Here is a 17407-nt window from a genome sequence, read left to right on the forward strand (position 1 = left end):
CAATTAATCAGTTCAATTCAAGTTTAATTGTCATTTAGCCATACACAAATACCCATGAATATACTCAAATGATACAGCATTACTCCAGGACCAAGATGTAAAACACAGTACCGATAGTAACACACATAACACATACAAGATAACAAGCACATGTAGGATATCAGTAAAGCATTGCCAAGCAAAACAAAAATGGTCCAGACTCTGTGTCCATGGATGCCGTAGAAATCTGCAAACAATGACAATACATCTTGTCTTCTGCCAGGCGAATACTGGGGGACAGTATTGGGCAGCACCGATTCCAGCCTGGACTCTGTGCAACTCTGCCCCCAGTGGAGCACACCGCCTTTGATGCTTCTCTTTTGGCAGCTGTATACAGGTGATACCATGGCTTGAGGCCTAGTCCTTGTTATTACTGAGCAAATACAGCTGCCCCGCTGCCCACCCATAAATCAGTGAATCAGACCTGCAGCATTCCATATTAACAATTATCTCTATTTCTGAAGCACTTACATTGATCATATATGTTTTTTTTAAACTGTTTTCTTTATGTGCCACCTTCTGTGGTTGCTTCCTGGGCATGTGCACAATGCAGAGACCAGTAGTCAACTTTAAGACTAGATGAGTAGAAAATATTCCAATTGTTTCAGCTATATTAATTACTGGTACAAGTAATAATTCTTGGTGAAAATCACTAAGAAATGATTTTAACTTTGTGGGCTCTGTATCTCCTTATGTTATTGGAACTGCACCCAAGTGAAAGAATTTCCATGACACTTTTACCATCGATAGTGGAAGATCCGTGGGAAGTGAGAAGTTGAAGCGCACTGTACAATGTAGTTTTGTACCTGTTTTTGTTCTTTTTCTAGCCAGTGGTTAACAAACCCTCTCCCACCAAAGTAATAATGATGGAAGACTTTGAAATGGTTGTGCCATTGATAGTCAAGATAACTGTTTGGACTCAATCTTCTTGGATATGGTCATTACTGTGGTAACTCATGTATATCTGTCTGGACACTCGCCTCTTCTAACTGCTCCTGTGCCTCCTCCCACAGACCCCTGGATAAAGGTGATTGTGTCTCTGATCCTCCCACAGTCATTCAGCATGGACGTTCTCCGTTTTACTGCTAATAAAAGCCTTTCAGTATTTACTCTACTTCCAGTTTTTCGGAGTTATTAATTGCATCAATTACCTAGCATGTGACAACAATACTGCCTACTATTTATCATGACTGAATGATGGTTAGACCTTGGTGTGCACAGGCATAAACTTCTTTGTCTTAAGAATGGCTGATAGAATTGTGTAATCATCTGTAATTATCCCCAATTCTGACTCTTTGATCTTGATGTTTCTTCTCTAACACAACTGTAACATTTTTTAATTCCTTCTGGGGCAAAACAAATGCAAGCCATCAATTAGAAGAACTGAAAAAAAGAAAGTAAATGAATATTTAAAGCGATGCCTCTTCCATTTAAAAACCGAGACAGCAATTTTTAAAATTCCATACCCTGTGAAGCATCATACATTTCTTTTAAGAAGAAAATGTAATCTTAAAAAATATACCTGTGGTATAAAATAGCAATGACATTGAATATCATCAATATGATCCAAACAGAATGATATAGCAAAGATTCTTGGAATATTTATAAAATTAATTACAAAGATGTTTTGTTTTTCATGCATTTGTATTTGATCAATGACTCTATTTTAAACTGTTCAGTACTTTTCTCACAATTTACTCATACCAGTTTCGTGGAGTGAGCTATTTGATTGTATGGGATCAATAACTCAGAATATGATCCTTCCCTTTGTCAACATTCACACATTTATGCTTTTCAATCAGTGTCAGCAAACAGAAGCTGAGTAATAGAAAGTCATCTTCCCTTAGGTATGCTAAATACAGGATGTGGTAGTGCATACACATTAAACTCTGCTTCTGAAATTTACTTCCTATTGCTTCAAGGTGGTTCATTGCCACAGTACACCAGCATTTATTTGATGATCTGCGTCAGCAGCTATTAATTATTTTTAATTCTGTCAGTTTGCATTATGTATGCAAACTGCATATAGAAAAATTTGTCAGAGCCTCCAGTGTTCCTCCAAACAAAATGTACTTAATGTTAGATCTCATTTAGGAAGAAGGGAAATGAGAATTTATAATAGTAGATGCATGCATGTATAGTCCAAGTAATAATTAATCTGGCAGCAAAGAATTAAATCTTTGCATGATTGACAAGGCATTGGATGTTAATTTGTCTTTCATGCTACTCCATGTAATTCGAACTAGCAGCGGAGCACCAGTGGGATTGGTCAAGAAAGAAATTAATGTATTCCAGGCAACAATTTTGTGAATTCTTTTTGATTTTAGTAATTGTATATTTGATTGCATGTTGCATGCTGTTGCATTTAAAGAAATGGTATAGGTTGTATAGGTTAAAAAGTATAGGTTGAACAGCAGATTTAATAGAATTGTTATACCAGGTATAAAGGTCACCAAGGAATAATGAGTTTCCAGATTTCTAATAAAGAATTCACAGGTTGGCTACTCAGGAATTTGATTGACATGGAACAAGGTATTTCACTCTGTATAAAAATGTAAAAGACCAGGACAGAGGCTGCTGAGGTTATGCTGAAAGCACCAAAGGGCCTTAGTTCAATTCTCTGTTTTGCTTTTGGCTGACTTGCTTCAATCCTATAAGATTTTACTCTGCTTTTATTTTACTCATTTGTGTATATCTGTCAATCAAATTCTTCTGTTTCCATTTCTTGCTGTGAATTCTTGATTTTTTGCTGAATCTTAAAAAACATGTTCCTTCACTTCTGAGGTTGTGTATCTTTCATTGTGTAAGCAGTGTAGAAGAAATTCAGTGGACTGTGAAATCCAATGGGTACTTCTCAATTTCTGGCTGCTCTGTAATTTCTGATATAGATCTTAGAATGTATCAGATCATGCCAGTGATATGAAAACAGAAAAATGCAACTATGGACTGTTGAATCTCCAGTATGCAACTTACTTGGAATAGCTGAGTTATACCTTTAAAGGACAAATGTAGAGTACTTCATACATCCAGATATAATGATAAATAATTTTGGGAGAGAAGATTAAAATTGTTAATCAAGTATGGGAAAGGTAGACTTTCACTCTTCGGGTTCATGAAGGTTTTCATTCCAAAAGTAACAGATGCAATAAAATTTACTATTCATTTTTTTAAACTTTATTGGTGCCAGTGTGTGTTTGTAGCTGTGTTGATAAGCAGCTTGACTGTTCACTTTGATAAATTCATCTATGTCCTTTGATGCTCTGAATCAGAGCGGTAGCAATGATACAAAAAGAATACATTGCAAGAAACTAAGTCACTTAAATTATTTTATCCAAGATACAAGTTACATCTTCAAGAAGTAAAATATCCTGGGTTTCTGGTTTCAATCCTCCCATCACTCCACGAGTAGGGTATCCTAGATGTCTCCCCTTCGGTAAAATATGTCTTAAATCATAATTATATTTCCATCCTAATCCCGTTTTCCTTTTTTTCTTATTTGTTATATTTCAGTGATAACTGTATTTTGACCGTAGCTTCTGCAGTTAGATTTTCACTTACAGTTAAAAGATTATATAAATTAGCTTTTCATTGTAGAACTTTAAAATTTTCAATTTTTGCTATCATTATTTTGTGCTTTCAGATTTTGGACTGGTTCCCTTTTCCTGTTCATTCTTTGCTAGCTCTTAAATGGAGAAATAAAATCCTTGTTAATAAATTTCATGACAGATGCCGGTGATATTAAAGCTGATTCTGATTCTGATTCTTGTTGTTCAAGTGTTCGACACGATCACTGGATTTCACTGTAGCAGCTGGAGAATTTAATTCAAGTATGTAAATGCATCTGGATTTTTTAATTAGTAACAATGAGAAGAAAACTACTGGATGTTCATTGACTAATCCTTTAGGTTGCTTCATGAAAGAAAGTCTGCCTTAATGTAACTCCAGACTCAATTTGAGGAGAGTTACCAGTGTACAATAGGTGTCAGTATTGCCAGCAATGTCAGCAGCCTGCAAAGAAATAAATAAAATGTGTATTTGGTAACCCCAGTACTTTCAAGACAGGCAGGTGAGGCCCCAGCCAATTTTGTATGGGTCACAAAATAATCAAGAAATCAGTTTACGACTTCATCCAACAAGAAAGATACTGAAGTCCTCTCTATGTAAAATCCATTGCTTCTAAAATGATTTTTAGATTGCTTTTTCCACTAACCTAACTGGAGTTTATTCTCCATGTTTGTGTGTCTATGTGAAGAATAATTTTCTGATATGATTCTTAGATTTGTCTGTTGTTGGTTTGAATTTGATGCTAATCTCACAATTCATCATAATTGTCTGCATCTAGGTTTCTAAAAAATTACCTATAGTATTTACTTATTTGTTTACCTCCCAGTATTCTTCTATTCAGTGCCAAAGGAAGAACTGGTGCTTTTAATTCCCAGTGAAAGAATTTACAGCTATTCAGCTGTTGTGTATGTGTACTAACATGCTTTAATTCCTCTCCCCTTTTTCTATTCCAACTTCTACAACTTGCTCTTTGCCTTAACTACACTTTGTCTTGTCATTATTTGGATAAAAATGGTTGAAAGAAATGACAAAGTAGAACTAGGACTCTTTTTATCTTTAAGTGTTTCACATATATTCTTCTTTTAATGGGATGAGTTAAAACTCCACCTACCTGCCACCTTCTTCCATAAGAACACAGACCTTTGTCCCTAATGGCCTATTTTATGGCTCTGCCCAAGGTGTAAAGATGTAGGTGTGGTGTAATAGGTAGTGATGCTGCCTCACAGTAACCTAGGTTTAAACCTGACCTACAACGCTGTGTATGTGGAATTTGTATTGTCTCTCTGCAACTATGTATGTTTCTGATAGATGCTCTCACTTCCATTAATTTCCCAAAGGCGGGTTAAAAGCAATAAACAGGATGCTGAACCAGATGAAGGGTCTTGACTTGCTGTCAACTGTCAATTTTCCTCCTCAAATACTACCTGGCTTGCTGAATTCCTGAAGTTTCTTATTTTTTGCTCCAGACTCCAGCATCTGCAGTCTTTAATATCTCCCTGTCCGTAGTGGTCCACGCGGGGACCAATGACATAGATAGGAGTAGGGATGAGGTCCTGAAGAAGGAATATAGGGAATTAGGAAAGAAGTTAAAAAGCAGGACTTCAAGGGTGGTAATATCGGGATTGCTGCCTGTGCCACAAGACAGAGAGGATAAGAACAGGAAGTTTTGGCAGATGAATGTGTGGCTGAAGAGTTGGTGCAGGGGGCAGGGGTTCAGATTTCTGGATCATTGGGATCTCCTCTGGGGAAGGTCTAACCTGTACAAAAAGGACGGGCTGCACCTGAACTGGAAAGGGATCAATACCTTGGCGGGCAGGTTTGTCAGAGCTGTTCAGGAGGGTTTAAACTAGTTTGGCAGAGGGATGGGAATCAGAATGTGAGTGCAGAGATTAGGGTAGAAGGACAATGGCTTATGAGACAAGGTTAGTAGAGCTGGGACTTTTCTCTTTGGAGTGTAGAAGGATGAGAGGGGACTTGATAGAGGTCTACAAGATTATCAGAGGTATAGATAGGGTGGATAGTCAGTACCTGTTTCCCAGGGCATGAATAGCAAACACCAGAGTGCATATATACAAAACTTATGTCATTTAGGGAAGTTTAGGGGAGACATCAGGGGTAAGTTTTTTTACACAGAGGGTTGTGGGTGCCTGGAATGACTTGCCAGGGATGGTGGTGGAGGCTAAAACATTTGGGGTATTTAAGACCCTCTTGGACAGGCACATGAATGAAAGAAAAATAGAGGGTTACGAGATAGTGTGGGTTTAGTACTCTTTTAAGGAATATATGGGTCAGTACAACATCGAGGGCTGAAGGGCCTGTACTGTGCTGTAGTATTCTAGTGTCTAGTGTCTAGTAGATTAATTGGCTTGCTGCATATTATCCCTTAGTATGGGTTAATGGAAACAAACAATCACAGAGGAGCTTATGTCATTCAGCATGGAAACATGTTCCTTGGCCCAACTTGTCCAATCTGAATGTTTCGCCCATCAAGCTAGGCCCATATGCCCATGTTTGGCCCATAGCCCTGTAAGCCTCTCCTATCCTATGGATTGCTCGTCCTTGCCTTGCCTACTAATTCTAGCAGTTCTTTCCAAATAAACACCACCCTTTGCATGAAGAAACTGCCCCTGATGTCTCTTCTAAGCCTTTCATTTCTAATCTTAAACCCATGCTCTGTTGTTTTCCATCTCCTCCCTGGTGAAAAAGACTATGTACTTACATCTCTCACATGGTGTATGTCCCTCATGATATATACCTCAAGTAGTTCACTCCTCCATCTCCTCCATTCCAGGGAATAAAGTCCTAGTTGACACAACCTCTCCTTATACCTTAGGCTCCCAAGCCCAGACAATATCCTGGTAATTCTTTTCTGTGCTTGTTCTTGTTTAATAACATCTTTCTTATAGCAGGGTGTCCATTACTATACACAATATTCAAAGTATGTTCTCACCAATGTCTCATGTAGCTGTAACACAATTTCCTCACTCCTGTACTCAATGCTCTGACTGTGGAAAGCCAGGTTGTCAAACATCACCTTCACAACCCTATCCTGTGACGTGACATAGCAAACTATGCACTTGCTCTCCTAAGTCCTTCTGTCCTCCTGTTCCATAACACTCCCCCCCCTCCCAGGCCTTACCATTCATATACAAGTCTCACCTCATATTAATCTGGATTGAAGGATACTGGTCAATCCTTAATCCCAATACCTAGTTGATCAAAATTACCCTATAATTTTTCATAACCTTCCTGACTATCTACCTATTTTAATATTATCTGCAAACTTGCTAACCCTACCTTGTACAATCACATACAAATCACATAGAGAAATTACAAATAACAAAGGTCTAAGCACTGACCCCTGTGGCACACCAACAGGCACAGGTCTCCAGTCTGAGAAGCAACCTGTGACTATTACACTTTGCTTTCTATGATTGAGACAATTATGAATCCAGTCTGTTATTTCCCATAGGAGCTCATACAATCTAACTTTTCAGATTAGCCTTCTATGAGGGACCTTGTCAAAGGCCTTACAAAAGTCCGTATACACAACATCCGCTACTCTAACCTCATCTATACTTTTGCTTACATCCTTCAAGAACTCCAAGAATTTGTCAGGCATACCTTCACATGCGCAAAGCCATCCTGGATGTGCTGAATCAGCCCCTGTCTCTCCATGTGTTGGTTGATTCTGTTCCTCAGAATCGCCTCTAGCAATTCACCAATCACTGATGACAGACTCACTGGCCTGTATTTCCCCAGTTTATGTTTGTTAAACAACAACACACACAAAATGCTGGTGGAACACAGCAGGCCAGGCAGCATCTATAGGGAGAAGTGCTGTCGACGTTTTGGGCCGAGACTCTTCATCAGGATGAAACGTCGATAGTGCTTCTCCCTGTAGATGCTGCTTGGCCTGCTGCGTTCCACCAGCACTTTGTGTGTGTTGTTGTTTGAATTTTCAGCATCTGCAGATTTCCTCGTGTTTGCTCTTTGGGTCTTGGCCCGAAACGTTGACAGCGCTTCTCCCTGTAGATGCTGCTTGGCCTGCTGCGTTCCACCAGCATTTTGTGTGTGTTGTTGTTTGAATTTTCAGCATCTGCAGATTTCCTGGTGTTTGCTCTTTATTTTTGTTAACCTTTTTTTTAAAAAAAAGTGGCATCACGTTGAGTCACTCTCCAGTCTTCCAGAACCCCTATGGCAAGAGGTGAATCAAAAATCTTTTCAAAGGCCACTGCAATTTCTTCTCTAGCTTTCCACATGGTCAGGTCTTGGAAATTTATCCACTTTAATGTACTTTTACAAATAACACAGAACATAACAACACGTGGAGGTCATTAAGCCCACAATGATGTGTTCATCTTTTAACCCACTCTAACATCAATCCATTCCTTCCTTCCTCCTATGTAGCCGTCCATTTTCTTTCATCCATACACCCATCTAAGAGTCTTTTAAACGTCCCTAGTGTATCAGCTTCTACCACCACCCCAAGCAACGTGTTCCAGGTAGTTACCACTCTCTGACATCTCCCCTAAGATTTCCTCTGCTCACCTTAACATTATGTCCTCAGGTATTATCCATTGCTGCTCCGGGGCAAATAGGCACTGGCTGTCCATTCTAAAGTATCCATGCCTCTTATCATCTCATACACCTCTGTCAAGTTGGAACACTTTCAACACCTCCTCCCTGTCATGTTAGTGATAGAATAAGCTGCAAGTAGTAGAGGGAATGCCTCCAAGAGGATTACAACCTTGCCATAGGGTTTGAATGGTAGCGTGCCTCAATGACCCAGAGAGCTGTGTTGGCTAGAGTCAGGGCCTTGGTCGGGTCACCCATGCTGAACAGGTCAAAGGGTAGATGTCAAACTGAGTGGTCCCCCAGTCCTCCAGGCTTGGGTGCTCAGCTCAGTGCTAACAACCCTGACTATTTAAAAACAATGTTATGAAAACAGAAATGATTTATCTGTGTGTGTCAGTATGGACAGACAGAGAGGAGGGCCTTCTTTGTTACCCTAAATGCCAGCGGCTTGACAGGCAGTAAAAAACAGCAGAGGGACCTAAGAAGGCAAATGGAATTAATTCTTTGGAAGTCAGCATGAACATGGAAGATTGAATGGCCTCCTGCATTAGGAAGCAAACAAAATAGACAAAACAAAGCTAGAGCACACAAAGTGGCAATTACAATTAGAGGACTGGGGAATTGACAGGAACCAATCACTGAAGGTTAAAAAGGTTTGTCTTTTTAATCTTTAGGAGGGAGAAAATCAATTGAAAGAAAACTGACTCACAAATCAAAACAAACAACAATGGCTTCCATGCTTATATATAGAAAATAAAAACACAGCTAGAGTAAATGTGGGACCCCCTAAAGGGCGAGATGAGGATCCCATAACAGGAAAAATAGAAATGGCATACAAGTTTAAAATAACACTTTGGATCGGTCTTTGGAGTGGAAGACATGGTAAATGTCCTAAAGATTTCTTAGGGCACGTTCCAAATAGCATGGAACAGCTTAAATCCCTCATGATAGCGATTGTTACAAAGTTTTGAAAAAACTTACTGGATTCAAGCAACGTCACTGTGACCACATGGCTCACACCTGACAGTTTTAAAGGGAATGGCTGCAGAAATAGCAGAGCCTTCAGTTGAATTGTTTTAACATTCAATGAGTTCTGGAAGGGTGCCAGTGAATAAGAAAATAGCAAATTGAAGAAGAGACAAAGGCATTAAAAAGGGGTAACTATAAGCCTGTTAGCTCCAGTACCCCTCTATCCACTGTGCTTAATGAACTGCAGTAAAATTGTCAAACAAGACCTGCTCTTTATAAATCCATGCTGCATATACTTGATGGAACCAGTTATAACCAGTTGTGTCAACACTTCTTTCTTCATTTTCCTTACTGCAGACATTAAGCTAACTGACCTAAGGTTAAATGCATTTTGCCTACATCCTTTTTTAAATAGTGGCATGACATGTGTTGTCTTTTAATTGGCCAGGACATGCCCATAATTCAGAGAGCTTTGGTAAATGGAGGTGCTACAACTTCTGCCATTTCTTTAGTACCCTAAGATGCATCTCATCAGGACCGGGGGCTTGTCTGCCTTTTCAGCACACTAGTTTGCTCATCACTACCTCTTCAGTGACAATGATTGTATTGAGGTCCTCCCCTTCCATCACATCAGTAACATCACTCTTTTTCATGTTAGATATATCCTCCACCATGACGAGTGCCACAAAGTAGCCATTTAAGGCCTCAGTCTTTTCCAAATTACTCAATGTTTTCATCTTTCAAGGGACTGATGTTCACTGTAGCCTCAATATTCTGCTTTATATAATTATTATAAACTTTTAATATCTGTTTTTATATTTTGTGCTGGTTTACTTTCATAATCTATCTTCCCTTTCCTTATTTCTTGTTTAGTGGATTTTTCTGGATTTTAAAAGTTTAAAATCTTCAAGTTTTCCCGCTACTCTTGGCGATGTTGTATGCATGAGCTTTTAGTTTGATGCATTTTCCTTTGTAGGCTCACAAACATAATATTCCAAAAAGCTATCACAGATGCATTATTATAATTATGTTGAATGTTCTAGTTGGAACTGTGCTGGTTACTTTTTAATGGTACAGGTAATGGAATGGAAATGCTCAATAGAATTGTAATGTGAGTGCAGTGGTCTCTGCGATATTAAATTATGAAAATGTTGCAAAGTAGATGGTGATCTTTTCTGTGCTGATTATTCAAAGCATGCTTAACAATATTTTCTATCAAATGAAATAATGGAACAAAAGTCACAGTTGTAAAGCTCTTTCAACTGCATTGGGACAACAATCTGCAGACTTATAGCAAAAGAACTGTTCAATGTGACAATGACACAATAAATAGCATGACGAAATGAAGGTATCCTGGGAAAACAATTCTTCCCTTAATATCTCAGCCTGGCTTAGCAATCAGTAACTTTGACTCAAACATTGAACTGTTTTTATAGATTTCTGTATTTTCAAATAACTTTAAAATGATGTTCATCAAAATTCAATAAAACAGTAAGCATTCATTTTCTTTGAAGCCCTATCAACTGCCATATAATTCTTGCAATTTCTAAGCAAAGTTTAACTGTATTTATGCTGTGGTCTGCTTCAGTATTTCCTGCATTAGCCAGTCAGAGGCAGTGTTGCTCTGCTGAAAACAAAAATTAAAGACAACCTTTCTCTCCGACAGAAGGAACGTGAGAAAGGTTCCAATTTGGCATTCATGTTTCGTCAACCATTTGCTGCTGGACGTGTCTTCAGCATCAGCATGTTGGATACACTTCTGTACCAGGTAGAACTTCTCTTGTTTTTTACTCATTTGAAACAAATCTGCAACCACAGTAGATTGCCATTAAATCTAAATCTAATGTGTAAAATGATAGTGCTTTGATTATTATAATCAAGACAACCACATATGGCCTTAAGATCTTTTAATTCCATCAAAATGCCGAATAGCCAGCTGACTTGATATGATATAAATTTCTGTCAGCTTCCACATATATATTATGTTAGCTTCCGTTTGCAGTAGCTGTAGGCTCTGTCTTCCTGCTTGTATGAGCATATGATAAACCTAGAACTAACAGCAGAAAGTCCTTCATTGAAAGCAAGAACTATCACTGAAACAGTGTGTTAGGTACAAAAGTGCACCGTGGTCACAAAATGTGATGCCCTCAGCTCTTAACGGCACCTTTACACTTGCATACTTTATCCTTTACAAAGTAAACCTGTGAAAACTATCAATTATTTGCATATAGACACTTTAAAAAGTATTTATCAATGCATGCACTATTATTGATGCAACCATTCATAAATGTTGCTCGTCTCCCAGCTCTGAGATCTCATTAAGTGCAAAAGTGCACTTGTCATGCCTGTAGTGTCCACTCTAGGATTCCTCAGTTCTGGAAAGACCTCAGTAGAGCAGGCATGGAGAGGATATTTCCTATGGTGAGGGAGACGAGGGCCAGAGGGCACAACCTCAGAATAGAAGGATATCCCTTTAGAACAGAGATGAGGAATATCTATAGTCAACGGAGTTAATTGCCTCAGAGAGCTATAGAGGCTAAGTCACTGAGAGGTTGAAAGGCTCTTGATAGAGTGTCAAGTGTTATGGAGAGAAGGTAGTAGAATTGGGTGCAAAGGGATAAATCAGCCATGCTGGAATGGTGGAGCAGGTTTTGGCCCAATTGGTCTAATTATGCTGTTATGTCTCATTGTGGATCGCTTCCTCTGTCTGTAGGTAGAGTGTCATCCACTTTATTTGTGCAAGGTGCAAAGCAACTTAAATTGCTTACAGTTAAATTATAGCTCATGTGTACTGATTGCATCTGCCACTTTCTCACTGTCACACCATACCAACTTATACCAACAGCATCTCTTAAAACTACCACTATGAAGAACAGGAGTAATGATACATGAAAACACCTCTGTCCACATGTCTTCCATCCCAGAAGTAATATCATCCTGCCTTAGAAACATACATACAGTGATCCATCATCATTATAGGCTCAATCTTGAAACTCCCTATGCAGCCACACTGTGGGTTTACCTTCAAAAGGACTGCAGCAGTTCAGGAAAGCAACCCAGCACCATCTTATCAAGGACAATTTGTTTACTCATGATGTGCTGTGTCATATGACATAAGCAATCATGCTCTTTCCATGACCGTGATTGTTCTCGGCAGTTTTTCTCCAGAAGTGGTTTGCCATTGTCTTCTTCTGGGCAGTGACTTTCAAGACAAGTGACCTGAGCCATTATTAATACTCTTCAGAGATCGTCTGCCTGGCGTTTGTGGTCACATAACTAAGACGAGATATCCACCAACTGTTCATCTGACCATCCACCACCAGCTCCCATGGCTTCACATGACCTGAATCAGGGTCTAAACAGGTGCTATACTTCGCCCAAGGGGAGGGAAGGAATGCCATACACCTCCTTTGGTAGAGATATATTTCCATTTTGCCACCCACAAGGACAATTAGAGATAGACAATAATTGCTGGTCCTGTAGTGGTTCCCTGTGTCCAAAAATGAATTAAATTAAATCACCTCTGATTTACAGCTCCTGTGTCCTGATCTATGCCTTGCCCAGCAAGGACCTCAGGTCCACCTTCATCCTGTGCTTCATTAATTATCATCTTACATGACTTTCATGTGCCAATTGATCAATATGAACATTTTGACTTGTGTCTGGTCATCTTCACCATGCAACTCCTGACTCTCAGTCCTCCCATTAATCCCCATTAATCTCCATCTCAAATTATCCTGGTGATCAAAACATAAGACCATAGTATATAGGTGCAGAATTAGGCCTTTTGCCCAATCGATTCTGCTCGACCATTCAGAAATGTTTGATTTTTTTTCTCTCTTCTCAACCCTATTCACTCGATAACACTTACACCCTTTACTGGTCAAGAACCTAGTAATCTCTGCCTTAAATGTACCCAATGACTTGGCATCCACAGCCTTCTGAGGCAACATATTCCACAGATTCACTACCTTCTGGTTGAAGAAGTTCCTCCTCATCACAGTTTTAAAAGGATGTCCATTTATTTTTGAGGCTGTATCTTCAGATCCCTTACTAATTCCCTTACTAATGAAAACATATCAACTCATGGCCTTTCAGTATTCATAAGGAGTCAGTGGAATTCTCCCCATTCTTCTGGATTCCATTGAGTACAGACTAAGCGTATCAACTTCTCCTTATATGTTAAGACTTTCATTCCTGGGATCAGTCCTATGAACCTCTGATGGACCATTCCAGGGTCAGCACATTTTTCCTTAAATTTCTCACAACATTCCAAATGTGGTCTGACTGACACCTCATAAAGCTTCAGCAGTACACAATCAACATGCCATTCAGCACACAATGATTGTACTGACTGTGACGCAAAATGAAATTCCCATCTGCCTGCACATGATCTGTATATCCTCCATTCCCTTCATGTCCATATGCCAGTGTGTCTATTTAAATGCCCCTTAAATGCCACTATCTTATCTGCTTTCACCACCCTGACCCTGTCAGCCCCAGCAGTGTGATTCAGACATGTAACACTCTCTGTGTAAAGCAAACACTTTACATCTCCCTTAATTTTTTTTCTCTCACATTAAAGTTACGACTTCTAATAACTGACATATCAAGCCAAGGAAAAAGACCACAATTATGTACCCTATCTTTGCTTCTCATAATTTTAGGAACTTCCGCCGGTTCTTCCTTCAGACTGAAATGCTCCAGAGAAAACAATCCATGTCTGTGCACCCTCTCCCAGTAGCTAATACTTTCTAATCCTGGTAGCATCCCAATGAAACTCCTGTGCACCTTCTCCAAAGCTTCATTTCCTGTAATGAAGCACTCAGAATGACACACAATGCTCCAAATGTGGCCTAACCAAAGTTTGAAAGAGCTGCAATGTGACTTCTTGACTCGTACTCTGGGAAATCATGATGAACCTTTATAAAGCCCTGTTTTGGCCGCAAGTTGATTATTGTGCCAGGTTCTAGCACCATACTTCAGGACTGATGTCAATGTTTAGGATTTACTACCGTTGTTCCCAGAATGAAATACTTCAGTTATGTGGACAGGCTGGAGAAGCTAGACTGTTCTTTCACTCGTGAAAGTTAAAAACAATCTAATAAAGAGATTTAAAATAATTAACATATACAGATGCAATAGTTACAGAGATAAAAAGTGCAGAAGGAAATACTTCTTAATCAATGATTCTGACAATCTGGAATAGTTTCTTAGCAACAGTTCAGGTTTTAATTGCAGCTTTCTGAAAGAAGCTATTAAATATTCAAAAGGGGGAAAATATTGCAGGGCCAATGGGAGATGTTGTTACAATGCGGTTCTTTCTAACATAGAGTTAGAATCACTTCCATGGGCTGAAAGGCTACCTCTTGTGCTTTAGCTGTTCTCTATTTGAGAGCTGTTTTAAATGTTTTTGTCTTCAGAAAAAATCTTTTACTGTGGTAAATGTTGCATTATATATTTAATTTTAATTGTTTTATTTTTGGCCATTTTTATTTTCATTGCAGTCATTTGTGAAGGACTACATGATTTCTATCACAAGGTTGCTTCTAGGACTGGATACCACACCAGGTTCTGGGTTTCTCTGTGCTGTAAGTTCTGTTACAAATTACAAAGCATGAATTGTTAAACAGAATAACAGTGCATGTCTTATTTGTAATTTAACTCTGCTTAGAATTTCTCTAAGCCAAGATTTTCCTTTGTTTAGTGCCAGTTTCTATATACAGATACTATTAATCTGGATCTCGATTTCAAGCAGAAGCAGTATTTCCAGATACCTGCAAATGATTTCAACTTCATCAACAATATTGAGCGAGAAATGGGAGCTTGTTTGAAGGGTGATAAATAGATCAGTTAAAAAGTTGGGTTTTGTGCAGGGCTTCTGAGTTAGAAAGGGAATTCCAGAGAAGTGAGTGAAGTTTGGATTTTCTAAGTTTTGCAGATAATGTTGACTGAATAAAAATGGGTGGAATATATATGAGACCCAAGTCAGAAGAAGCATTGAATGTGCAAAGGCTAGAGGATATACAGAAAACAATGAAAGTGAGATTACCTGAATGGAAGTTATAAAGTGAGGGCAAAATTGTGAACTTATTCAAGTGAACTGCCCGGCATAGTTCAGCAAAGACAAAGATGATGAACATTTGGTTTTACTATTGAAGAAAATGCCTGGTAGTGTTTAAGGAATGCAAAATATCAAATAGCAAAGAAAGCACTGGAGTGTTCAAACACTGAAGATGTTACAAAAGTGTGTCTAATTATTTCTGCAGCAGAGAAGCATGATACTGGATGTCTTGATGTTGGCAGGCTGATGGGAACAATATAGCCTTTACCTTTGAACAAGTCTTCACTTAAGTACAAGTCTTCACCTACATTCAATCTTAGTCTCAGCATCCTTTATCATTTCAAATGAACCTCTCACATGTCTTTTACTCCTAAAGCTTGTCCTTTAAAGCAGTTTTCACTTTTATTCTGGGTTTACTTCTCCCCTAAATCTCTCTAGATCTCCAGTTTATCAAAAATGTGTCCACAATTTTCATCTGGAAATGTTTTAGACTTTTGTAGAAAATAGAACATGGTTGCTATCCTCTCAATACAATATTTTTGTATCTCAATTTGATCAGTCCTGATTGATAAGTCTCAAAAATTTCTTTCTCTTTCATCTATATAGTGTTGCAATCAAGGCATACTTCAAAATCCTAATCAATGACATTTGTTATAGAATAGCAAAGCTGTAGAAAGCTCTTTATTAAGTCTCTCCTTCTTCTGGGCCTATGCATGAATTGAAGAATAGATATCCTCCTATGTTATGAATGGAACATTAGAGGCTGTCGTTATTTTCCAAAATAAAATTGGAACCTATAATACATGAAACAAAAATCTCAACTTAAAATTATAAAATTGTTGGTCTGATCTAATCAACTCTTCATAGTTTATCTGACCTTCCCTGCTACTTTTTTAAATCCTTAAAGATTTCAGTGGAAACCATTGTCTTGCTCACTTGTCTTGTTCTTTAAGTTAATAAACCTATAAGCAAATCTTGTTCCTTTTATTAAATTTTTACATTAATGTCTGGGCAGTTATAAAACATAACTTTTTGCAGGCAGGTCTAATTTTGTAAGAAAGAGTGTTCAAAAGCAATTGGTGGTAAGCTCTATTGGTAACTAAGCAACAATATGTCCTAGTAGACACCTTCACTGTTGCTAAGTGAATTTTGAATGAGCTAATAGCTAATTTTACATTGCTTAGCATTTGCCTGCTGATTGTGTTTGTCAACATGTCCAATGCACTATTTCAATATCTGAGTATTTTTCTGAAATTATCCATTGTTCTGAAAAATCAGATTCATGCTTGATTGTTTTATCTTATAAATTTATATTCCCACTGATTAAATATTATCACCTAACTTTCCCTGAGATTCTATTATAAATCCAAGATATCTCATTGGAATTGCATTACCTGGTTGGCCTCTTCAGTTTGGACATTCATTGTTGTAGGAATGATAACGGGTAGTGGATTTTATGTTTGGAGATTACAGGACCACATCAAATATTCCCATAATTCAGCCCAGGTCAGGGATCCAATCAGAAGAATCTTCTTGACTTCCAGGAGGAGGGCACTTTAATCAGAGAAACAGACTTGACTTTGTAAAACCTTAGAATTAATATTTTATTTGTTCGTTCACACAACATGAATGCCATAATTTATTAGACATTCCTTATTGTCCTTGAGTTGAATGAGGAGAAGTTTCAGTCATACCTGGGTCAGCTAAGGATGGTGTATTTCATCCCCTGGAGGATGATAGTGATCCAGCTGCTTTTTTCAGTAATTCAGCAGTTTTTGGTTAACGAGACTGAAACTACCTGTAATTACATAGTGACAGGTTTATTCAATTGATTTCAAATTTCCAATCTCTCATTATTCACAGTTTTGTCTCTGGATTAGTAATCCAAACTTTACTCCAATAGTCTGACCATTTGGCCAGCACTCAACACAAATGGAAATCACATAACTCAATATGCATTTGCTAGCTGTCTGAGAGAGAGCTACCTGTTCAGTGCCCACAAATATTATCCCAATAAAGTGAAATGATTATGTAATGTATGAGCCTGTTTATGTGAAAACAGCTGGAAGAGAGGGTTAACCTATTCCATTTGGGGCAGAATGTTACCATGCATCCACTCATGTCCCACTCATGTCCCTGTTTCAATTCCTACTATTTATCTTCCTGCCAAACCCAGAAAAATCAATTGGAGCT

At 38.4% G+C, this 17407-nt stretch overlaps 1 protein-coding gene across 4 annotated transcripts in view; it reads left to right on the top strand.

The window, feature by feature from the left end:
* Positions 1-17407, top strand: part of LOC132402111 (potassium channel subfamily T member 2) — an 884531-nt gene that overhangs the window by 581201 nt on the left and 285923 nt on the right. For all 4 annotated transcript variants that reach the window (XM_059984711.1, XM_059984712.1, XM_059984713.1 and 1 more), the window contains 2 exons: positions 10817-10918; positions 14658-14741. In XM_059984711.1, coding sequence (XP_059840694.1) covers positions 10817-10918; positions 14658-14741 — 186 coding nt within the window. The remainder of the gene's footprint in view (positions 1-10816; positions 10919-14657; positions 14742-17407) is intronic.

This window comes from Hypanus sabinus, chromosome 11 (assembly GCF_030144855.1).
Source record: "Hypanus sabinus isolate sHypSab1 chromosome 11, sHypSab1.hap1, whole genome shotgun sequence".
In the NCBI taxonomy this organism is placed as follows: Eukaryota; Metazoa; Chordata; class Chondrichthyes; order Myliobatiformes; family Dasyatidae; genus Hypanus; species Hypanus sabinus.